Source organism: Populus alba, chromosome 19 (assembly GCF_005239225.2).
Source record: "Populus alba chromosome 19, ASM523922v2, whole genome shotgun sequence".
NCBI classification, from domain to species: domain Eukaryota; kingdom Viridiplantae; phylum Streptophyta; class Magnoliopsida; order Malpighiales; family Salicaceae; genus Populus; species Populus alba.
Window position 1 is genome coordinate 14,112,589 of NC_133302.1, and position 24,563 is coordinate 14,137,151.

General features: G+C 29.3%; 1 protein-coding gene across 2 annotated transcripts; it reads right to left on the reverse strand.

Annotated features, from left to right (window-relative positions):
* Window positions 1-12,651: 12,651 nt before the first annotated feature.
* LOC118028899 (calreticulin-3) lies at window positions 12,652-17,480 on the reverse strand. 2 transcript variants are annotated; one of them, XM_035032650.2, is made up of 14 exons: window positions 17,325-17,480; window positions 16,594-16,701; window positions 16,084-16,276; window positions 15,047-15,305; window positions 14,854-14,910; window positions 14,709-14,756; window positions 14,426-14,512; window positions 14,284-14,341; window positions 14,094-14,161; window positions 13,886-13,978; window positions 13,724-13,780; window positions 13,525-13,620; window positions 13,131-13,160; window positions 12,652-12,851 (listed from the first exon to the last, which is right to left on the reverse strand). In XM_035032650.2, exons 1-14 carry the CDS (start codon window positions 17,422-17,424, stop codon window positions 12,840-12,842), a joined length of 1,266 nt encoding a protein of 421 aa, XP_034888541.1. In that variant the 5' UTR covers window positions 17,425-17,480; the 3' UTR covers window positions 12,652-12,839. The 2 variants fall into 2 exon arrangements, with proteins under 2 accessions (XP_034888541.1, XP_034888542.1); XM_035032651.2 differs by lacking the exon at window positions 13,131-13,160.
* Window positions 17,481-24,563: the final 7,083 nt, after the last annotated feature.

The following is a 24,563-nucleotide window of genomic DNA, read 5'->3' on the forward strand; positions in this document are numbered from 1 at the left end:
AAAATTGTTGCTAGAAAGGGTATTTCATGCACGGAGTCGAAATGTTATGTGGGGAATACAAAGGGGCGAAAACTGGTGCCCTAGCTGTAAAATATATATATTATTGGGGCCTTCTTGAGCATCCAATACCATGGAGTCAGAATTTCTAGTGCCGTCTATGTTCTCCTCCCTCGCTACACGGAAAGGGATAATGAACTAACTTCCCTAAATAAATAATAAAAACTAGACTCTCTTAACTTGATTGAATTGAGTTGATTTAAGGATTATTTTAATAATTAAGTTAAAATAATGTTGGTTTGTAAGGAGTATAAAAAAGTCAATGAGCAGCTTTTAATCAAGTTAATCTAGGTCATAAATCAACCTGGAGGGGTTTTTTTTTTTTTTTTATTATGTTTTTCGTCAACCTGACTGATCTGGGCCTTGGATTAACATGTTGAGTTAATCTAGGTTTTACAACAATGTTTTTTATTCTTGCTCTAAATTTATATTATTGCAAGTTTTATTAATATACTAAATTATTTATTATTTATAATATAAATATAGAGCAACTTATTTTGATATAACAAATTTTATTGAAATAATTTTTATTATTAAAATTTAAAATTAATTCAAATAAAAAACGAAATATATAAAATTTTTAAATTTGAAGATTTTTAATTGCTTCATTATATATTTTAAAATAAATATTTTATTTATGAATAATATTTTAAAATAAAAAATTTTTAATTAGAAAAAATATAACACCAACCAATTTGTTTTTGAAGAAATTAAATTTTGTGATAGTAATGATAAAAATAAAATAAAATTGAATATCCTGATTACATTTTTTTTTAAATATAAATGCAAACTTCAATATTTAACATATATTATTTGTCAAAAATTTAATTATCTAATTAAGAATATTTTATTTTTTCTAATAAATAATAAAAGTAAATTATGGAATGTGATAAACAAAATATGGAGAGGGAATAATATCATCCATGTTTAATTGTACATTGTTATTTTTATTTAGAAAAATCAAATTTATTTAAATTCATATTCCTAAATAGTCGCATTTGCTTTACTTGGCTATTAATTTTATTATTTTTCTATAAATAGAGAAACATTTTTTTTACCAACTCCAATATAAATATTTTTCTCTTGTAATTCATTTTTTAAGCTTTATACTTTTATCTTAATGCTTTTGTTTTTAGTGTAGTTCTTTTTTCCTTAGCTTTCCGTATAAAACAATCTTCATAAACCTTTTGTAATTCATTAGATTTTTCAATCTTATAACCTTAACCATATGATATCTTTGGTTCTGATTATTGTAAATTTATGACTTTACTATTTCTTACTTTTTACTAGTTTGTCTAAAAGAAATCTGTATATCCATTTGATAATACAAAAATTCATCTTCTTTTTACAAGTTGATTTCTAGATATCTCTTTCAATTACTCTTAAAAAAATTCAATTGGTAATATAATTTTTGTATAATAATAGTAATGCAATAAACACCCACGGGATTACCATGTAAAAATACTAATAGTTCATTACCAAATAAGAGAAGGGATAGTAAAATCAATCATGAATAGTGAAATCAACTAGGTTGAAAGAGTTCTAATTAATAAGGAGGATTGATTAACCAAAGAAAAACAATCTACCTCACAAGTTTGAACTTGTATAAAGAATAAAAAAAAGTTTAATTCTATTTAGAGGGAGAGTTCTTAATAGAATAACTATTTAGAATTCACAAGATTAGCAAAGGATTCATATGATATCAATATAAGAGGGATTTAGTTTGTATTAAGATTTAATTAAGTCTAATGATCTAATACCAATATTAGTATAGTATTAGAGTTACATGTTTAGATAAGATTCAAACTCTGTACTAATATATAAAAGGTCATATAATTACTGTAAATAATGATCAACCTATACATGCAATTGCAAAACAAATTTATCTTTGTTTTAATTTTTATTTATTTCCTTTATAGCTTTATTTACTGTTTCTCTTTAGTTCTTGTACTTATAATTATTGCAATTCATCTATTTTTTTCTTCATAAACTCCTTTTTTTTGTATGGTGTTAATCAAGACATATTATCTTTTCTTAAGATTCAAAATCTTATTATTACACATTCTGCTTGATTTTACAAGGTTGTTACCTGCCTTCTCTTGGGAATAAATTCTTATTATGTAGTTTCTTCTTCTTGAAAGGTAGAAATGATTAACTAGTAGCATAAATAATACTAATATTATATAACTGATCAATAAATCAACATGTCTCTATAAACTTAATATTTAATGACAAGACTCAAATATTTTTTCCATTCACAAACAATTATGTATCCAAATAAAAACACAGGTATACTCATTACTATTGCATTGGATAAATAATTAGTACAAGAAATGAAAGAGGTTAACTTTTTGGCCTTAAAGAGTTTGGCAATCTACCGTCTCCCCATGTTCTAGTGGATCAACCAATACTAGACGTGCTTAGAGATAAGTCTCCATATCATCTTTTAATTCACCTCTACAACATTGAATTGTGTTTGAACATATCCTTAATGCCCTTATCTAACCCTTATATTTCAATCGATTTTAAAAGTGTCATCACCACCAACCACAAATAGGAATGTTAATGTATTTATACCTCATACATAACTATATGCATATCCTTTATTTGGATATGATGGCATTAGAAGATGGTCATAACCAGCTGTAACAAATACCAACTAATTAGCCATGATTGCTCTTGAAGAAGCATATTATGTTTAACTTATAAATCTCTCTAATGTTATATAAGGGCTCTTCAAGTAGAGATAGAGAACATAAAAAATATGACCTACCCTAAGAATATTATGATGGTCAATCAAATCATGTAGGCTATCGCACCTGCGATTGCGATGGCCCACCCTCTTTTCTAACAGAAAAATGCTTTTTTTTTTTAGAGGGGAGAAAAGGTCTTATGTTATAAAAAGGAGTCACTACCTAGTATTATGATCATTAAGAACTCTATCTGATCTGCAAAGTTCTGGTAAGACTAGTTATGCTAGATAAAAGATACTATCACCTTAAAACATTCATACTTGAAGATAAGTTGTATTGCTACTTATCTTCTATTTCTAATGATTTATTATGCCTAATCTATAATGGTCTTTCTACATGGGTGATAATGAGTTTACTGCAATGAGTTAAGCGTTGCATATAAGGTGAATGGTTAGGCCTATCCATGTCATGTTTGATGAATTGATATATTTACAACTATTTACTCCTGATCATAACCTGTGACCCATAACATTTTATCAAGCCATGCTAATAAATAATTGGATGGATATGTTATTGGGTTCATTAAAACCTGACCAAATCCTTGCTAAAAGTTTTGTTTATGCAATGATGGCTAATGAGTAATAATTTATTGAGGCTCATTTATTCTATTGTACCAAGGTTCACTCGCATCTTACCAAATGAGGTTTCATACCCTAACCCTAAATATCCAAATAGTGATCATTATAAGTTCATCTATTTGGAAATAGGACTTAGTGGCATAAATATCCCTTTATAGATTAAGTTTAGGCAATACCTTTATGGACCCATTGGACCTTAGTTGTGTTGCTATGTTTAACAATCACATTGAAATTTTTATTCATAGTGTTGCCCTAAATCAATGTTTGTACGCACCAGTCACAAAGACTTATGTATGACAAAAACTGTAAGCAAACAACTAATTTTATTTTCACCCTAATCATTAGTATACAATCTTGAGGTTTTATAAAGGAAATTAATACTCTCAATTGATACATGGGTGTCATTGATGAATATTAGCTTAAAATGCTTACAAATCATGAAGACTTATTTGTTGTTTGAAAACAAAATGAATAAGGTGTTACTCCTCCTTAACATCTAAAGCAATAACTTGTTATAAGTCCATTACTCCAAACACTATAAGTGAAAAAAAGACTTAATTTTTATTTAAAAAAAAGGAAAGGAAATTGTTTTTTTTTTTTTTAAAACAAAGGGAATGAGGTGTTACTTTCTAATTAATGTCCAATGTAATAACTAGCTATAAGTCTATTACCCCAAACACTATTCATGAGTAACAAATAAAAAAAATGTAATTTTTGTATGATTTAAAAGGAAAGAGAATTTTTTTAATAGTTGAAATGTCGATTCATATGGGTTTTTAATGTGGACTAAAACCCAAAGGACCTTGTAAACTTGCTCGAAGGCCTAAATGCATGTATGATGTTTTTTTTTTTTTTTTGAAAATTGAGAGGAGCAACACCCTTGGTAGTTTTAAATTCAAGATAGAAAGATATAAAGCATAGAAAATAATGATAAAAAAAATGCCAAAAACATAAAATACAAGTTGCAATAGGTCTAGACCAGAATACAATTTCAATAAAAAAAATGTTTTGAAAATGACTAGACTAGGTAAAAGATAAGTCTTTTAAAAGACCTACTTTGGTTGAGGTTTAGGGTTAACTCAAAAACTAAACCAGAAAAGACAAGACAATAAGACCACATCAACAAATATTGCTTTAAACATACAATAAACATGATAATTAGTCATAATGATATATAAGCTTTTTGGATATAAGCATATGAGATAAAAATGGACATGTTTTATTCTTCAAACTATGAGTCTTAACAAAAACAAATTATGGTAACATACTTAAGGTCAAACAGACACCAAGCATCGAGTGATGCTCATAAGCATTAAAACATTAAAACCAAAACAATTTTGAGCCACCTCTTTAACAATTCAGAAAACTATCACAAGTTCTAAAACAAGTATGATACCAATGGTATCCCAACAAGTAGAAATGCTCAAAAGAAAAACCATAACACTTTTACAAAAATTTAACCAAAATCCCATATGGCAATATGTAGTTAATAAATAAACCCATGACAGTTCAAACAAACAAATTTAAATGTTTTTGCAGGTCAAAATACAAGGCAGCAAAATATGACTGCTTATAAAAAGATATTAACATCATTCCAAATGTACAAGGCTACACATTTAAACATGAAAAACAACAAGCACATAAAAACTTAAAGAAGTAACAATATGAGTAACAATTTATACTTAGATGGTCTATCAAGGATTTGGTTGAAATGGCTGTAAGGTAGGCCTCTTTAATAGTAATGATCTAATCTCTTTCTCCCTCTTTTTCCCTCTTTTTTCCCTACTTAAGAGTTGATAAAATGAAAACTCAGAACCTAAATCCCTAAATTTCCCTTTGGTTTACCTCTCTTTATATGTCACTACCTTTAATTATCATTTTTTTTCCCTCTAATGCTATTGTTAATTCTTATTGTCTATTTGCCTTTTCTTTTTTCCTCCCTTTTAAACCTTAAAACCAGGATCATATTTATAGAGGAATATGAAACAACTTAGGCTTAAGACTTAGAAGACAAGAACCCTAGGGTTTCTAAGTGTAAATCTACATTGTTGGGGCTTAAAACAAAAATGAGGACCATATATTTTGGTAAAAGAGCACAAAAAAGGATAGTGAAAACTACAATTAAAAAGTATAAGACAATGAGGTTAAACTTGTTACTATATAAAGAGAAACAACTAAATACAAAATGATGCCAAGATTATAAGAGAACAACACTTAAAATCAGAAAAAATAATGCCAAGATAATAAAAAAATGACTCTGGTTAGTGAGGTTTACTTGAGAAAATGACAAAGGTGGTGGGTATGGTTTCTAGTTTTTATCTATCAAGAAAAAGACAAAGCTTGGTCTCCAAATATCAATGTCTTTTTAGATTTGACCCTTCACAAGTTTTAATTATATAATATGGGATGAAAAAAAAAATTAACAATTCAATTAGGTTCTTGGTCACAATCCAAAGCACCCTTCGACCTTTTTTTTTTACTTTTTAAAATAGTCCTTGGATTTTTTAAACCTTTAATTAGAGTCAATATTAGTTATGAAAATTTTAAAAAAAATATTCAATTAAGTCTTTGATTGAGTTAATATGACCTCTTAAATTATGTCAATTTGATAACTTTGGTCCTTAATCATTTAATTCTTTTAATTACAACCAATTTTCTGTAATTGCACCCTTAATATGCGTTAAAAATATGTCTTGTCTAATTAACCCTAAGAAATTTTGACCAACCTAATTTTAAAATATAAACATTTTTTATTTTTCTTTTTTTGTGAAAATATATTAAAGGTAAAAAATAGGTACAATATAGGCCATATTCGACTAGTTGACTCATATATAGAATGATCTACATTAGAATAAGTCTGGTAATTCATAGGCATGTACACCTAAGAGGCATATCCCAAAAACTTCTACAATCACAAGCATTCTATTAGGGGAGTTTGGAATGAAACATCTCATATAGGAGGATACTTCCTAACATATCAAACACAACAAGAAATATAACCTAATTTGGGCATGATAACCCCTTATATGTCAACCGTTTTGTAGGCATATAAACAAACACATACTGGTCGGTTGTTGGAATTTTCAAAATATAATTATGACTTTACAGTTTAAATCACATTGTAAAAAAAAAGTATGAGTGGAAAAAACATAACATTTATATCAAGTTATTCTCGATTTAGAAGAAAAAAGAATATGTCCAAGTTTTAAACTTTCAATATTAATTTTTTGTTGAACAAACCTCTTGCTTTATGAGATCAATGCCAAGTATTTACAAATGATAAAATCAATGCGTCTTCTATTTTCGGGGACTAATGTCAAACTCTCTTTTTTATTGAACAAACCTCTTTTCAAAGGATTAATGTTGAATTTTTCAAAAATGATCAATTCGATGTATCTTTTATTTTTAGGGATCGATGTTAATTTTTTTCAAGATAATTAAAAATAAAATAAAAAGAACAATTAGGATAATTAATGATAATTAAAAAGACAAATTTAGGAGAAAATACATAATAAGGGTAACCTTTTATAAGAAAGTTGTTGAAAGGGTGATATTATTTTTCTCTTAAGCATAATTAATCCTTTTACTTGAATCTTTCAAACTAATACTATCTTTCAAGATCCTTAGTTTCCTCTAATTATTAGATGATGACTCTTAATATCCACAATGTACATTTAGGCCCCCGTTATAACGTCCACTAAGATATGACATATATATATATATATATATATATATATATATATATATTAAGTGAGCAAAATGAGACATGAAAAATATCACCGAGAGACCAATATAAGGTTTTTTTTTTTTTTTTTGATCATATATGGATAGTCTCACAATACGTATTAGCCTAAAATAAAACTAGGCGTGAATTCAATTATTTAGTGCTAAGCATGAGAGTGTTTAAAGAACATATATTAGACACTTTAGAAATGACCACATCAAGATTTGTAAAATATTTTGAGAACTACATATTCTTAGTTTTGTTGAATTTGAGTGAATGAATCTCTATTTCTCACCATGTGAGTCCTGAGAACAATATTTTTAGAGTTTGTTCTCAATTAACACCCTTAGCTACTTTTGGCTATATCATGAAGCTGAATGATCAATGTTTACTACTTTAATATATCATTTATGATCATGATTGATTCGACCTCGTGGGATCAATGTTTTCCATTTTAGCATGTCATTTACGATCATGATTGTTTTGACCTTATGAGACATCACTAAGAAAACAGTTTATCCTTATGATATAATTGGGAAGTGAAATTTTTTTAACTATATTGAGATATTATTGTTGACAAATTTTGTTGCTACTAGGTTTACAACATAATTATGAGTACTATATCAATAATATGCTTATAAGGTTAATGAAACTCCTGTTGAAGGACTTAAGTTATTAACTTATGTAATTTATAAAAGATCTAAGACATTATGAGTCACTATATTTTTTGGGTTAATATCTTTATGCTGGCTCCAACAAGTTACCAGTGTAAAGATTTTAAAATTATACGAGACTTAGCAGTCACACTTTTCATTTATCTGTATGAACAATATTGACTATAAGGTGATGTGAGGTATAAGTTATGAAAGGTCATCCTAACCACATGCAAGTGAGAAATGTTAGACTTTTTGGGTCTATTTTGTATTTGGGTGGTGTCCATGGTTAGGTCTGACCCAAATTGGATTAAAAGAAAAGAAAACGGAAAGTCAAATTGTCAAATAATTTGACATAATAAGAAGAAGTTTTATCTTATTAGGGTGAAAAATCTCCCAATTATCCTTATTTAATAAGAAGAGTTAATTCTCTTAGTAGTGACAATTAAAAACTAAAAGAATGTTTCTTTTCTAAATGGTTTGAGTTTTTGAACCAAAAAAACAAGCTAGAAAGTTCAAGGTGAAAAGAGATTCTACCTCATATAAAAAGCTTAAATCAATATTGATATTGAAGAATTATTGAAAAGAGGAAAATTTTTTTGACTCGTGTTGTAAAAAAATAAAAATCATTGGTGGTTTCTTTGTTGACATGTAAAGTAGTCTGTTTTAAATTCGATTAATATATTTTTTTTCGGAGCTTGAAATGAATGTCCAATTAACTCCTTGCTTCCGCTATGAATATATGTTATTCTTCAACATTGCTACTAGAAAACAAGAGTTTTATATGGGAGAGTTTTATAAAAAAATATATTGATAGGGATGTTAAGGTATAATGTAATTATTATTTTAAGATGTTTGGTGAAAAATAAAAATCTAGAACAAGCTGTTGGTGTAACCATTATAGGACTTGTAAGAGAAGAAAATATCATGATTCAAAACAAAAACAAAAATATTGGATAAAAAAGTTTTCATAAAGAGAGAGAGTTAGAAATTGGTTAGATTTTGAGAGAGTTCTAGAAGAGTGTGTGTAAATGTTATTATTTTACATGAGTACCCACTTTTCATAGTTTAGCATGTTGGATTCCAAAGGAACTCAAATTTCCTCCAACCTTTGTTTACAAAAAATAACATTAAAATTGACATTCTAAAAGTTTATGATTATTAGAAAGAAAGGGAAAAGCACAAGTTAGAGAAAAGTATTGGTAGAGTGGTAATTGCAACTGATATATAGACTTTTAGCAATAAAAAAGGGCCCTTGACTATAACAATGCACTTTATTGATGATGAGCAGAAATTATGAAGTTACATATTGAGATAAAATTTATTTAATATATGTTATTATTAGCTTTTGCAATAATTTTTTATATATATTTGTTATCATATTTTGATTTGGTTTGATTAGGTACCATTCCCACATTAAAGTTTTGATTGATTCTTTGATGGATTAAATGTTAATACTAGTCGATAATTACATTAGATAATTGCATAACTAATGATGCCTTGATACTTGAGTTTAAGGATAAATTAAAAGTTAGTTCTTTGATATTAAATGATGATTTATTCATATGTGGTGTTTTGCTTATATTTTAAATCTAATAGGTAAACATAAGTTAGAAATAACTAAGACTGAGATTGAAAAATATTAGAGAGTGTACTTTATTAAATAGCTTCACCAAAAAAGGAGGAAAAATTTAAGGAAACAACCCATCATGTTTGTATTTCTATAACAAAAAAAAAGGTCTTGATTGCCCAACGAGGTGTAATTCAACATATTCGATACTTAAAACTGCTTTAATTTATAAAGATTTATTTACTTGATTTAAACAGCAAGACTCTCAGTATAAGAGCCCCTCACTTAAGTGTAATTTATGATAGGTTGAAATTGTTTTAAGAGGTCATTGAATTATTAATTTTTACGACAAAGTATCCTACAACTAACTTGTACTTTTCTAAATTTCTTTTAGATTAGATTGAAATTTTAAAAATGAGTTTGTTGTTCACTTGAGGTAGTATAAAAATAATAATAATGTTGATTTTTAATATATTATATATATATATATATAATATATATATATATAAATATTGGTGTTCCATTAGTGGGATAGTAAGAGTTGTAGCTATATTTGATCTACAATACAAAATGACTTTGATTGAATTTTACCTTTATAGAGTATATAGTGGTAAGCATATGAATATGTTTGAGAAGATTTACCGCTTTTATTATGATTTTGTGGATTTTTATGTTTCGAAGAAATAAAGAGGTAGTTTTCAATTATCTATATTTAATCATTCGAGTGATACTTTTATTGATTCAAGTTGTAGTTCATTAGCTGATTTTGATAACAATGTGATGCAAATGAAAAGAGAAAAAAAATTCATATGCTAGGACTGAATTGGATCATTGTTTAGATGAAGAGGTTTTCTAAAAAAATAATGACTTTGACATTTTATCATTATGGAAGGTTCAAGGAAAATATTCAGTCTTGCAATTCATTGCTAGATATTTATTGGCTATTGTTGTATCTATTGTTGTTTTAGAGTGTGCTATTAGTACTAGCAATATATTATTAAACCTGCATTGTAGTTCAAAGACCACTTAAACATTGATGTATGTTCAAAAGTGGTTGAGTTGTTGAAATTGAAGGTGATTTAGTAAATGTTTATTTTTTTATTATGTTTATGTACATTTGAACCATTTATTGAAGCAAAATTCTAACTTTTATTATATATGTATTATTTTTAGATGGAAAAACCCTAGATTCGGATGATTATGTCACCATATTTGATGACAGTGATCAAGGGCGGAGGAGTATAGGAGGCTAAGGTGGGTTGTAACCCAGGTTAAAAAAAAATTATTAAAAAACTCAATACTCTCCTGCATAACCGTTACATCATATCTGTGAAGGGAATTAAAGGTCGCTTGAATGACTTGCCTTCTGCCTGCATTGGTGATATGGTAATGGCCATTGTCAAGAAGGGAAAGCCTAATCTCAGGAAGAAGGTTATGCTTGTTGTCATTGTTAGGCAGCGTAAGCTTTGGCGCCGAAAGGATGGTGTTTTCATGTATTTTGAAGATAATGCTGATGTCATTGTGAACCCCAAAGGAGAAATGAAGGCTCAACAATTACCAGTCCAATTGGAAAGGAGTGTGCCGATCTTTGGTCTAGGATTGCAAGTGCAGCTAATGTTAAGAGCTTTAATTTGTCTGTTTCTTTTCTTTGGGAATCATACTGTTGTTAAGTCCTATATGTTTTTGTAGGGTTAATTTTAGTTGTGTTTTTATTATTTTGACTAAAATTTATTTGGAGCTTTATATGCAGTAATGAACTTTATGGATTTTGTGCAGAAAAAAAAAAAAAAAATTTCAGGGCTCCACCCCAAACCCCAGTAGGGGTGTACTATTTCCTATAAACACATCTACTAAAGTAAAAAAAATAAAGACTTTCCCTTTTTTTTTTTTTTTTTTTTTGTAAAAACCCAATGCTCCTTACAAAGATTTTTTCTTCTATCATTTATTAAAATCCACTCTTTTATCTTTATTAATACTCGAGAAGCACCATGGGATTTTTATTTTCTTCTTCTCAATAACATCGGGTTTTAACTTAGATTTTAAAGAGGAATTTAAACAAAGAGTCACAAAGAGTGCAAAACCATCACGATCAAGTAAGAAATTCTAAGCTCTAACTTAGCTTTACAACAAGGATTAGTAACAGTTTAAAGCTCAAGATAAAAAAATTTCCTAGCTCCGCCCTTGACAGTGATAGAGATTAGAAAGGTATTATACTTATATTATAAAAACTTATGAGTTATTTTTATGACTTTTATGAAGATAACTTATGTATTGATGACTAACTATTTATTTATGTATATTGTTCTCTTGTAAAATGACTTGTTTATGATGTAAAAGGAAGTTTAAAGTTCTATGAATGTTAAATGAGGATTTGATCTCAATGGAATTGTAGCTGTAATTATAATAACAAATAGATAATTCAATGGAATTTTAGTTGTATTTATAATAATAAATAGATAATTTAATATTTTGGGATGTTTATTTTAAAACTTCACTTAACTTTTATTTTTTTATTGTTTTTATATGATATTGACTAAACTTTTATTATTTTATTGGAATGAATGTATGATTTATATATCTAAATCATTGCATCAATTGGTTCGGATTAGGTAATGAATATCCAAATAGATATCCAAAACTCAATTGGATTGGACTTAGAAATCCAAAATCTCAACCTCTTAGATTTTGATTTGGATATAAAATATGATTTTAGATTCAGATATGAATAATATCAAAATTTAGTACGTAAAATACCATTCCTAATCACATCATTAAAGTAAGTTGGTTGTTTTCACTGGTTTTAGTTTATGATATCCTCACAACAACTCTTTTGCCATATTTGTTACCCTTCGTGTTTTCGCTGCATATTGTTAAGACATGCTTGAGTAATTATAAGGCGTGTGTGACTGTTGGAAAGAATTGAGATAAATAAAGTAACGGCAATAAGAAAAAGATGAAGAAATTGGAAGAATAAAGAGAGTGTTGTGGCTGTCGGGTGTTGTTCAGAAGCTGCGGTAATGGTGAGAAGAATATGATGAAAAAGAGGGAAGAAGAAATGGCGTGTCTGTGAGACTGTGACTGTTGGTTTTCTTCGAGGAAAGGAAAGAAGACGTAGTAATGGTGGGAAGCAGAAGACGAAGAAAAGGTTAGAGAAATAGAATGAAGAAGAAGATCAGCTGATGCAAATAGAAAAGGCCCTCCCTCTTGTCTCTGAAATCAAATACAAACGTAGAAGGAAAGTCTTTTACAAGCTCAAGATAGACTTTCACCTATCACACAATCACAATGGAGTAGCAAATAGAGGAAAGAGTTAAGAAGATGCAAAAACAATTAATTAGTATCTCTAGATATATATATATATTTCTTCAGAAATGAAAATCATACAACAATGAGGAAACAAAAAGCTGCCCCACCCCACCCAAAGGTAAAACTGTGGCTTTATTTTCACATTCCCAGGTATTGATAGCGCTGTCCAACGAGAGAGCTGACAATTTGAAAGCCTCTTCAAAGCTCATCCTGCATGCCAGATAAAGACAATCATGGGGGGCCGATAATATTGGACCATAAAGAAGAAAGAAACACTTGCAATGATCAGATTTCCAAATCCAGGAGTCATCCAGCAATGTGGACAGTAGAGTGAAATAACTGAACGATTCTCAGTATACTAGGCATTTGTTTTGATAGAAATAACTATGTAAAATGTCGGAATCTAGCGATACAACTCAACTGAAAGTGTTTTGTATTTTGATTTAATATGCTTGAGAAAGGGAAATTCAAGGCAAGATTGGTTCTTACATGATAATCATCCATGTCCCGGGAGTAATGCTGTGCAAAATGAAACATTTTGATCAGAATTAACATCTATGTGTAAAGCCATGCACTCATAACTAGACACGACAATCATCATAAGGTACACAATAAACACGGAGTGTTTCAGAAAAATCATCAACATCAGAAACATCAGGTACTTTTCAGAGGGTTTTAACAACTATAAAAATCCAGGAAAGAGCCGATCGTCTTCGGAAAGTTTAATCAACATAGCCATGCAAGTAGTAAAAGGAACAATGGTTCTGCTCACGAGTGAGTTGGGACAATGTTACTCTTGTAAGAAAGTGTAAGGAAATCTGAATGACTAGAAAAATATTCTAAGCACATAGATTAAAAAGATTCAAGCATATAGCATGTATACCCTTCTGTATTTATCTCTGTGTCTATCTCGGTAGCGTCGATCATATCCTCTTTCTCTCCTCCTCCTTTCACCTTCCTCTCTTGCTCTTTGAGCTTCCTGTAAATGTAAATTCTCGAATTACTTGGATATATTCGATTATGGTAAAAAGCTTATTGATGAAGCTCGGGTAATGTTATGAGCAAATAACCCAGCAAATTACCTCATCCTCTCGAGCTTTTCTAATTTTTTCTGCTTCCTCAAAGGCCTCCTTTTCAATCTGAAATTACCAAAGAAAAACACAAATTAGCCACCACTCATCTTAAATGTAACTCCACAATAATAGAAGCCAGTGTTCTCCGGAAAGGGCCAAAGACTGACACACCTCCCTGTTAGCTAAAACTTCTTGAACCACTTGTTTTGCATACTCTGGATCATCACAGACCAGAATATTGTCATAAACTGAGCCAGCCTTCACCTGCAATGACACCACATAATATTACAACTTATCTTAGAAATAAAAAAAAATCAAATGCTGCATCATAAAGATAAAACTCGTATCTAAATCAACAAAAAAGATGCTTAATCCTCACCTGCCAAACATCAATGCCGATGTATTTTATTGGCTTAAGCACATAGAGATCAGGGTCATCTTCAAACTCTGGTGACATTTACAAAGAAAGATATAACTAACTCTTTGTTGGTAAATTAACTCTGGGGAGGTAAATTTTCAGGCAAGCATTACAGTTATTTACTTTCCATGAATGGCTGCATGAAGAATACCTGGATTATCAATATAAGGAATCTTCCATTTCCCTTTATAATTTGGGTTCTTGATTCTCTGTAGATAAGAAAACTTTATTAACAATGAGAATATGCATTTAAACTTTTTAACTTCTACCATCTAGAAGGCCAATAAACACACCTTGAGTTTCCATGGTCCTTTATATGCTGGATTTGGTATCTTAGGTGATTTCCATAGACCACTCTCCTCTTCATCCCAATCATCAGGCTAATCAGGGAAACAAAATGCAATTATTAGCTATATTGATATATTCTGTTTTCCATAACAGTACTACATACTATTAAAATAAAACGCTATTTAGGTGAAGCACGTCAATTTTACATATGTCTCAGCATCTAAAGGCCAGGGATCATTCATATCCTAGAACTTCATCCAGACATTAACCTGTAAGTAACCCACTAACCTGTTTTGCTTTGGGGTCGGGAATCTCTTTTGGAATTGAATCATATCCCTGCATTATCAAGATACCCAAAAACAGGATTAAGTAATCTATTCACTACAATTACAATAAAATCTTCTATAAGAAAGAAAGAATAAAAGTTTTATACCTCAGGTTTGACATCATTAGGATCGTCAATATATTCTCTATCATCCCAGTCCGCAGGCTGTTAAAAATGGGAATGAAGTATGTCAGGATGTATACCCTCAAAATCTTCTAGCTATGGTGGAGGAGGACAACCCGATAATATTGCAATTTAACATTCTAATTCTTTAAGGATATGGAATCTCTTTGTATCAAACCTTTTTCGCCTTGACAGCTTTAATTTTCCGGGGAGGAAGTATATCCCAGTCTGTATACATGCTTCCAGAATCCCTTTCTCGACCATCAATCAGGACACTATAACTTGAATCAGGCCTAAGAATAAAGGTGTAGAAATGAGTTAACTTGTCTGTTTCACATTCCAAATCTTTCCTGATTGGATAATTCTGGCCCTGGTAGGATAGTATGACATGCAGCTTCTTTGTCTGACTGCCACATATATCAGGTCCAAACATAAAGCTGCAGAAAATAAAATTTGATATCAATACAAATTTGTATGATAGTGAAACCAACAGGCAGGAAAAGAGGAAACAAAACACATTTCCGAGCATGAGGAAAGTTGACTAAAACCTTCAGAATACATGAAAAAGTAGAAGGTGTCTGTCAAACCTACAATAGCTCTAAAATATTTTGACACTGACTTCATAATGTTAAGCCATACAATAATCTTCCATTTTGATATTGATTCTTTGTTTGCTTATTCATTTCTGCTCCTTCCCATGTAAATGGTTGAGAGAAATTAGAGATGGATGGAATTTATAATTCTTATTTTACCGAAACACATTTCTGCACAATTTATCTTTTTGTAAAGTGAATGTTTGTGATATGTGTGCAATTTGTACAGTATACAATTGAAAATTAGTTTGTGTTTGGTATTGTGATAGCTTTTACGATTGCGGTTAAAAAAAGAGGTTTAAGAAAAACTCTTGTGGTTTTAAAAAATATATGTTTGATTAAAACTGTTGTGTATTCAAAATAAATGAAAAGCATGTCTTCATGAATGAAAAACAAGTTATTCTAGCTTTTACAAGAAAGTTTAAAACGCAATCATACATGGAGCCCAACCAAATGATCGATCCAATTAACTTTTTTTCACAATGCAATGTATCAAAATGGGCAGCTTGAACACGAAGATATCTTATGAAGTACCACAAACAGATATTTGATCCATGTCTCAGATGAAAGGGAAAAGACATGAGGTGTAGATAATGTGAAATGAATTCAATAAGATTTAAACCTGTATGGAGTGTCTCCACCAAATTTCTTCTGGTTCACGAATCCAGAGAGAAGCTTGATGTAACCACCACCACATTCAATGTCCTGCTCAAGCCTTATAGAATACTGGAAGACCAGTGTTCTGTTCTTGTTGCTGAATTCCGGTATCTTTGCAGATATGGCAAAAAACCTGGCATCAGTAGTTGTCTGAATACCTACAAGATATCCAAATCAAGAGGTGAATAATCATCTACAAACAACTGATTATTGTGAAATAAAAGGATTCACCAATTAAGAAACCAACTGAATTCGACATGCCATCATATATTCTTAAGCAACTGCTAGAATGTTCAAGGACAACCTTGTCAATAAGGTTCCTGAACAGCATAGGTGAAATACACGCAAGAAGAACAAATAGTCCACTATTTTTCCTGCCACAGTGCCCTTTTTTGTGCTCTAATGGCTTTGTACTTTGCAAAATGAGTATGTAATTCATCAAATCCTATATGAGCAAAAGTAGAAAAGACGATACCTTTGTCATCTGGATCTCCAGGCCACCTTCCAGCTTTGTGTTTGAAAGAACCTGCCAATCCTTCAGTCCTCTTCCAATCCGATTTAACCCAACGGCTCTCCCAACCATCTTTTTCCAACACAAAATTACACTTATTAATACCAACCAACTCTTTGCATAACAAGATCATCTTAAACTACGAACAATCACCGAAGTATTCTCACACTTAAATAAGCCTTTTAATTAAGTAGGGGAGGTTCTTTTAAACTCTGCAGTTTACAATCACTTTAGTTCAAGTCAACCCAGATAACCTGTTGACTTCATTTTTATTTTTAATTTTTTCCCAGAAAAGTATTCACCGATTGCAAAGCAAACAACACCCTCAAATGTCAGATTTTCTTTTCTTTTCCATGAACAATTCTCAGCCACCAAATAGAAAACAAGAAAGAAAAAGAACATTTTACTTCAAAAAAATTAAAATAACACCACTTTACACCAACAAAGGAAATCACAACTTGAATTTACAGTAGAAAGAATGAAAGAAGAAGGGTATCATTATTATCCAAATCCCACTTCAAATCCTAAAATTATTTCACAATGACAGCATGCAAGACCCCAAAGAAAAGACAAAACAAGTGAATGACGAGTTCAACGGTTAACTAGAAGCAGCTAGCATTAGGATTGGATGCTAGCTGGTGACATAGCAAAACAGAGTAGTGAAAAAAGGTGGGAAGAAATTAAGAAGAAGTTACCTTCAAATCTCTCTTCAAAAATGATCTCTGAAACTGAGAACTGAATGACGCATAGGAATAACAAAACTTTAGTACTGATAGCTAATGCAAAGCCCGTCATTGCGGAAAGGCTGCTCAGTGTAGTCTGCCTGGGCCTCGAAGCTCCAATTATAGAAGGACCCTTAAATTACTGCCCTTTATATTCTATTTATTCACGGCTTTGCCATTCCTTGCAATTGTGTATTTGTCTGACTACTAGTCTTGCCGTCTTAAGTGGGAGAGGTGGTGTCGATGTCGTGTTCGTGGGTCTAGTGGCTCATTAATGATTATGGTTTTTTAATTATTTTAAAATATTAACGTTAAAAACAATTTTTTTAAAAAAATATTTTTTAATATATTTTTTAAAAATAATTTAGACTCAATAATGTAATTAATTAATAATAGAGTCCAATTGATTTTAAATTATAATTTATATTCAACTTTTAAAATTTATCTCGTATTTTTTAAAGTTTTCTAAATAAAATCATAGGTTATATTTTATCTTAGGTTTGTGAATAGAAATGGAAAAAAATAAAACTAAATTTATGCTATTTATAATCCAATCCCTTATCAAAAACTAATTAATTAATTTATATTGTATAAAAAAAATAATCAAATAACCTCTTGATTAGAATTGAACATCCTTATTTTTTCATCTTATCTACTTTTTTTTTATTCTTGAATAAAGAAAAAGTAAAAAATAAATTGGAAAAAGAAAACAATTTGACGAAATAACTAAGTTTTAAACATATTTAAGAATAAAATAGGGATTAAGTAAATAGTTTTGGAAACCAAGAGGACCAATTGATTAATTTTGTTTTAATACAGGGAATAATTGATAATTAACTCGACGTCGTCTAGTTGGATTTTACAAATTTGGGAAATTGCCCTGGTTTTGCTTGATTAATTACAAGGTGGCCTCACCTTTGTTGGACATTTTTTTTGTTGCTGGCCAATCAGAACTGAGCAGGACGTTGCACTGTCCAATTGTATCCTCTCTTTTTTCTTTTTTCTTTTTTTCATTCACCTTACTTTGTCGTAGTAGCTTTCTCAGGTCAACTTACATACTGTTCAAGTCAGCACAAATGGTTAGTGAATCTTTTTTACTATACATGGGCCCGCTATGTGAGAAATAAGAAAAAACAAAAGATTTGAGTTGTAGCCCGTTCAATTTTTAATAACTTCATGATAAAAAAATGGCAGCTATAATAAATGATTTAAAAAAAAACATGATAATCTTGAAACAAATCTTTGAAAATACATAATTGGGTAAAAATACACTAAAAACCCTTGCTTGACTCAATCCAAGATAACGTAATAAATATATAACCTGTATAATAAGGGTCGAGTCAATCAGTATTAACCTACAAAACTTATATGAATCATGTTATGAGATTGAGATAATTTATTAAAAAAATTAAAAGCTAATTAAAAAAAACTAATATTAAATGATAAAAAAAAAGAAATAAAAAAAAAGATGTTGACCCCCTTCAACATTTTAGATCGAGTCATTAAATTAGAAATATCATATATGAAAAAAATGCAAAACACAATTCCTAATAAATTAAATATTGAAGGATGAATCATTCTTACTACTACTAATATCATCATCATCATCATTAATTACTACTATTATTGTTATTGTTATTACTGTTCTTATTAATAATTGATAGTGTCTAACACCGTAATTGGTTGAGAGGGTTGGTAAGAATCATTGACACGTTAATGATAAATAATAATTGATTGAGAAAGATATTCTTGAGTTGTATAGAAAATGATTCGTGTTTGTATTGTTAATTAATGACTAAAAATTATGGTGCTTGCATAAAAATTTGTATATATAAATAATTTATTAAAAAATATATCATTTAATCATGAAAAATATTGTGTACACATGAGGTGTTTTTTTAATTTACTTTTTTTAAAAAAAAATGTGTTTTCAAGAAAACAATTCTTATTCTTTGTTAGTAAACACGTTTTTTCAATTTTCTGTTTATATTTAATATTTGTGGAAAACTAAACAATTTTATAAACCTCAAAATCTCAATTGTCTCCTCAAATCACCTGTTACGCGTTTATATGATTTCCCTCGAATTTCCGTGAATGTTCTCCTTCCCTTTTCAGGAGAAAGAATGAATGAAGAGCAGAGAAGGAAGGAGCTCATTTCCAAGAAACTGCCATTAAAGCCAAGATTTGTACAGGAGCAGCCCATTTCCTGGGCAATGACTCATGTTGTAATTTTATTGAAAGAAAGGGCGATTTTCTAAAAGGGTTGTGGGAAGAAAGACTTGGGTCGTCCCCAGCTTAGTTGACCGTCATTTTCATTGACCTTTTCTTAGTCTTCTTCCCTTGTAGCTTGGAAGGAAGACAACAAAATGATGTATTGAGAGATAAATTTGGCCAATTAGATTTCAGGAACCACTCAATTAGCCAATTAGATTTCAGGAACCACTCATTAGCCAGTCAAGTTCATCACCAGTATACCATCCAGTTTGTTGATACTCTTGGAGCATTGGGCAACAAAAAAACCAAAAAACTTCTTAAATTAAGAAAATTAGAAAAAAAATAAAAAACCAAACCATATTATAAAAAAAAATGATTAAACCGATTAAAATTTTAAAAAAAACCAAACCAAACCGAACTTAAACTAGAAAAAACCGAGCCAAACCGAAAAAAACCGAGCCAAAACTAAAAAAACCAAACTAAACCAGTTTGAACTGATTTTTTTTCTAAAAAATTGAATCAAACTGAAACCGGTCAGTTTGAACTAATTTCTGTTTTTTTTAAAAATTCAGTTTGGTTATTTTTTTTTTATAAAAAAAACCAAATCAAATCGAAAATGATCACTTCTAATCAGAGGGATAATGATTCCAGTTTTGATTTCATAAATAATATGATATATGAGTTTAATTGAAAATAAAAATGGATGGTGATATCATATAGACTAAAATAGTTATTTCTAATGTGTTTTGAGTATTTTATTTAAAGATTAAAATAATTAATTTTTAAATGAACCTTCTTTTTATTCTTGTGAAAAACAATATACTGAAGAAATAGATTATGCCTAAATATTCATGACTTTATTTTTTTAAAAATATAAGTCACAAACTGTTAGTTGGTTGATATTACAAATTTTATAAATAAAATAATGACACAAAACTTTTTAAGTATCAAATATCATTAATTATTGCTAATACTTTAATATTATTTTATGGTATAAGGACTCCATTATTAAATGTTTGTGTTAGAAATTAAAAAAAATATGGTAATTATACATATTGACAAGTTAGATATTATAAAATATATTATTTAAGAAAAAATATGTTATAAAGTACAACAAATACTGAAGATGCAATAAAATCTTTTAAAATATACTTTTTATTTCTTTCTTCTTTATTTTTGAAATATTCCTTAATCTTATTATTTTGAAAGAAACATTACAAGGAATTTTTTAAGAAACTAATATTAAATAGTAGTTAAAACACATATTCATTAGGCTCTTTTAGCCTGGGGATAACAAATTATTGAGTGGAAATAGCACCACCCATAAAAATTCTCAATAATGTGTCATTAATGTGTTTGTTTCGTTACTCAATGATAAATTTAATTAATGAGATATTTAATCAATGAAAATATCAAAATATTATTTTGTCCAAATTTATTATATTGTTACTATATAATTATATTAATTGTATCAAGTAAATAATATATATACCATTAAATGACTTAACATATTATATTAATTATTTTGGTACAAGATTAAAATTTTCGAGATATAAATCAATTGTCCAAATTCATATTTTAACAAATAAATATAAACTAATTATCTAAAACATTTGTGTTATTACCACAAAAAATAAGGATATATTAGTTGTCATAGCATATTTCTTGCCACTAATTTTTTAAACATTTTTCAAAATAACACAATATTCCAAAAAGTATATATTTTTTGTTGTTGCTTATTTTTGGACCCTACGTGCTGGAGATGATGTGTATCCCTCTTGAATCAAATGCAAAAGTTTAGTTCATGGTTGATGAAAAATTGACAAAAGCAAAAAAGAAATGAATGTTTTTCGAACTCTGTTTAAGTTGTTTTTTGCTCTCTTTATCCTTCACTTTCGTTGCCGAAATTATCAGGATTCTTAGATTAATTAGGAGTCTTCGTGATGCTAAACTCGTCCATTCTTTATCTGGTCTTTAAATTTGGATAAATCCCTTAGAATTTGCAATAAAAAAATGATTATGTTGTTATACCAATTTTGTTCTAACTTAAACTTTGATTTTGACTTGGTTTTGCGCAATATTTGACTATCCCAGCTATATTCTGTCATTCATGACATGTTAAAGAATTGATCTGCACCTTTATTGGGTCCTAAGGCTCACTTTTCTTATGTCAGACTCTCATTCATATGGGGATGCTCGACATTGTCAATTTTTCGAATCAAATCAGGAGATCTTTTTTACCAACCAGATTCTGTCCTTCAAAACAAATTTATCTCACTTTGAATCCTTCATGAAAGTTATAGTTTTGTACTTGTAGATTAATTTGGATTTTTGAATTTCCTGATTTTGATATCAAAAACTTAAGATATTTCCTTTTGAATATCTAACGTGAAAATAAAGAATCATATCGCGAAAAGGGTTCCAGCCCGAGTTCTTTTTGCAATTCTGTTTTTCAAAACGATTTTATCTCATTTTGAATCCTTCATGGAAGTTTTAGTCCTATACATGCTGATGAATTTTGGCTTTTGAATCACTTGATTTCAATATCATAAGCTCAAGATATTCTCGTTTGAACATCTAGTGGAAGAGTAGAAAATCCTGCTGGAAGAAGGATTCCAGCCCGAGTTTTTCAGGTCTTGATTCAAGGGACCCGATTTAATATTTTAAGGATTTATCAAATTAATTAAAGACAAATTTCAAACTTGGGAAAGTGAATCGGTTTCGTTGGAGGAATTAAAAAAAAAAACGGGGCTGGATCAGAAAACGTCATAGTAAGTTTTGTTACTGATCGCCATGTTGGATTATATTTTGCTTCTCTTCACAAGAAAAAAAGCTATCGTTTGAGACTTTGCAGCATGAAACAACATAGGAATTAATTAGCATGGTATTGTTCATTTGTGTTTTGAACAGTACCCCTCCCCGTATGCAATTATTTCCTTTTCTCTTCAAATTCCTGCTAGTTTCCTTTATCATCGCGCTTGATTTTTAGAGCTACAGACCATGTTTTTTCTGCCTCAGTCCAAAGGAAACAGTTGGTGCCTCATGGTCCCGGCTATGGAAGGACAAAAAGTAGTCGCACCATCCTCTAATTACTGGAAAGAAATCACTGGAATCAACTGAATATCAATCAGAATATTTTGGTTTCTTATTTTGCTTTATTTGATCACCCGAGATCACATCCTAGAATTAATGTAATATTTGTTTCCTAATAAGAGCCATGTATAGACTATATATATGTAAATAGTACTTAAAAATGCATTTTTATCAAGGTTTTATATCATCATTTTGCACTTGAAGTATCAATAACTCTTTAACTAAAGCATGTTTTCTAATAACATATTTAATAATATAAGATACCTTTAATTTATGACAAATATTCATCTTAAATGCAAGCCTCTTATATAAATGAAAGGATTGATTGATGAATTTAAGTACTGAAATTGAAAAGACAAAGAGAGGGCTAAACTTAGAAAAGAGATGTTGGTACAGTCCAAACTAGAACACTGTAAGGTACTTAGGTCATATCTAGAGCTGTAGATCTCGGATTTAGGTCTACTTTATATGGATGGAAAGGTAAGACATAGGCCTACAACTTTCATGTGGAGTCCAAAATTTAAAAAGACCGTTTTCAAGTCCAAATTATAACAACAACATAGAAGTCTGAATCTATCATATAGCCTAGACACTATTTAGTGTTCAGCCTATATCTCGAGTTTTAGAAGTCTAAATGACCTCAATTGTTTTTTCCTAGAAAGATAAGACAATTTTCTAGAACTTTCATGAGTACAGTTGGTTCCAATTCTGATGTTAGCAATGATGTTTTGTTCAAACAATAAGATAAGGATTTTAACCAAGTCAAGAGTTGGTCACCCACTTAACAATTAGTCATCAAATCAATAGTTCCAAATTTTGGCCTATAAAAGGAGGCATTTTCCATGTATTTAGGAGCTTAGTTATTCAGATCAAGAACTTGTTCTTGCTCTCTCTCTTTATATTTTTTGTAATTCTTAAGTTTTACTTTCATTAATATCTTGTTTATGTTTTTCATTTCCTTTTCTTTACTTAGTTAACTTGTATCTTATTTATATTTTTATTTTGTTTATTTATGTTTCTCTCTTTCATTATGTTTAGCTAAGTTTATTATGTCAAGTTAAAAAGGTTACACTAATGGAGTAAGAATAAGTATAGTGTAAACTCAACATGAACTTTAATGTTTGATACTAACATGTTTTGTATTTGTTATCTTGTTCACTCTTAATACTTTGCTTATTAAATGGTTAATCTAGATTTGTGTTGTATAACACATGGTACAATAAATGTTTGGCACTTTCATAGTCCAACCGTATGGTATAACCTACACACGTGCTATGAAATGAACTTGATTTGTTGTTAACATAAGTTATAATCATGAATACCTGACAATATTTACAAGTATTAGCATTATTCGAATAAGATAATTAATGTAATCATGTTAACAATTTATAATCCGATTAGAACCTCCTTTGTGTGTGGTTTCCAGTTGAGTAATAAGAGTTTATATTATATTTGTTTGAAATACCATTAGTGGATCCTCTAACCTTGACACTTGTTTTTATCATTGTTTAATTCTCACATTAATCTTCAATCTCAAAATTTTCATCAACTTCTTCTTCTTCTTCTTCTTTATTATTATTATTATTATTATTATATTACTACTACTACTACTACTACTAATAATAATATTATTATTATTATTATTATGACTATCACTACTACTACTACTACTACTACTATTATTACTATTACTATTATTGTTATTGTTATTGTTGTATTATTATTATTTATAATTTATACAATTAACCTCCTTATGGTTCGACCCCGGTCTTGCCGGGTTATTTATTACTTCGACACTATTGCACTTAGGAGAAGACATCAATATTTTGGTCGTGTCAAGTTTTTAGCGTTGTTGCTAGGAGGTAAATTCTTGTACAAATTATAGTATTTATTTTATTTTCTCTT

Excerpts from the sequence above, each read along its gene's own strand:
- LOC118028899 (XM_035032650.2), bottom strand. The coding sequence starts at position 17,424 with ATGACGGGCTTTGCATTAGCTATCAGTACTAAAGTTTTGTTATTCCTA. Across the intron at positions 16,277-16,593 it reads TGGAGATCCAGATGACAAAG|GTATTCAGACAACTACTGAT; the intron begins GTATCGTCTTTT and ends GATATCTTGTAG. Across the intron at positions 13,161-13,524 it reads ACAGAGATAAATACAGAAGG|CATTACTCCCGGGACATGGA; the intron begins GTATACATGCTA and ends CATTTTGCACAG.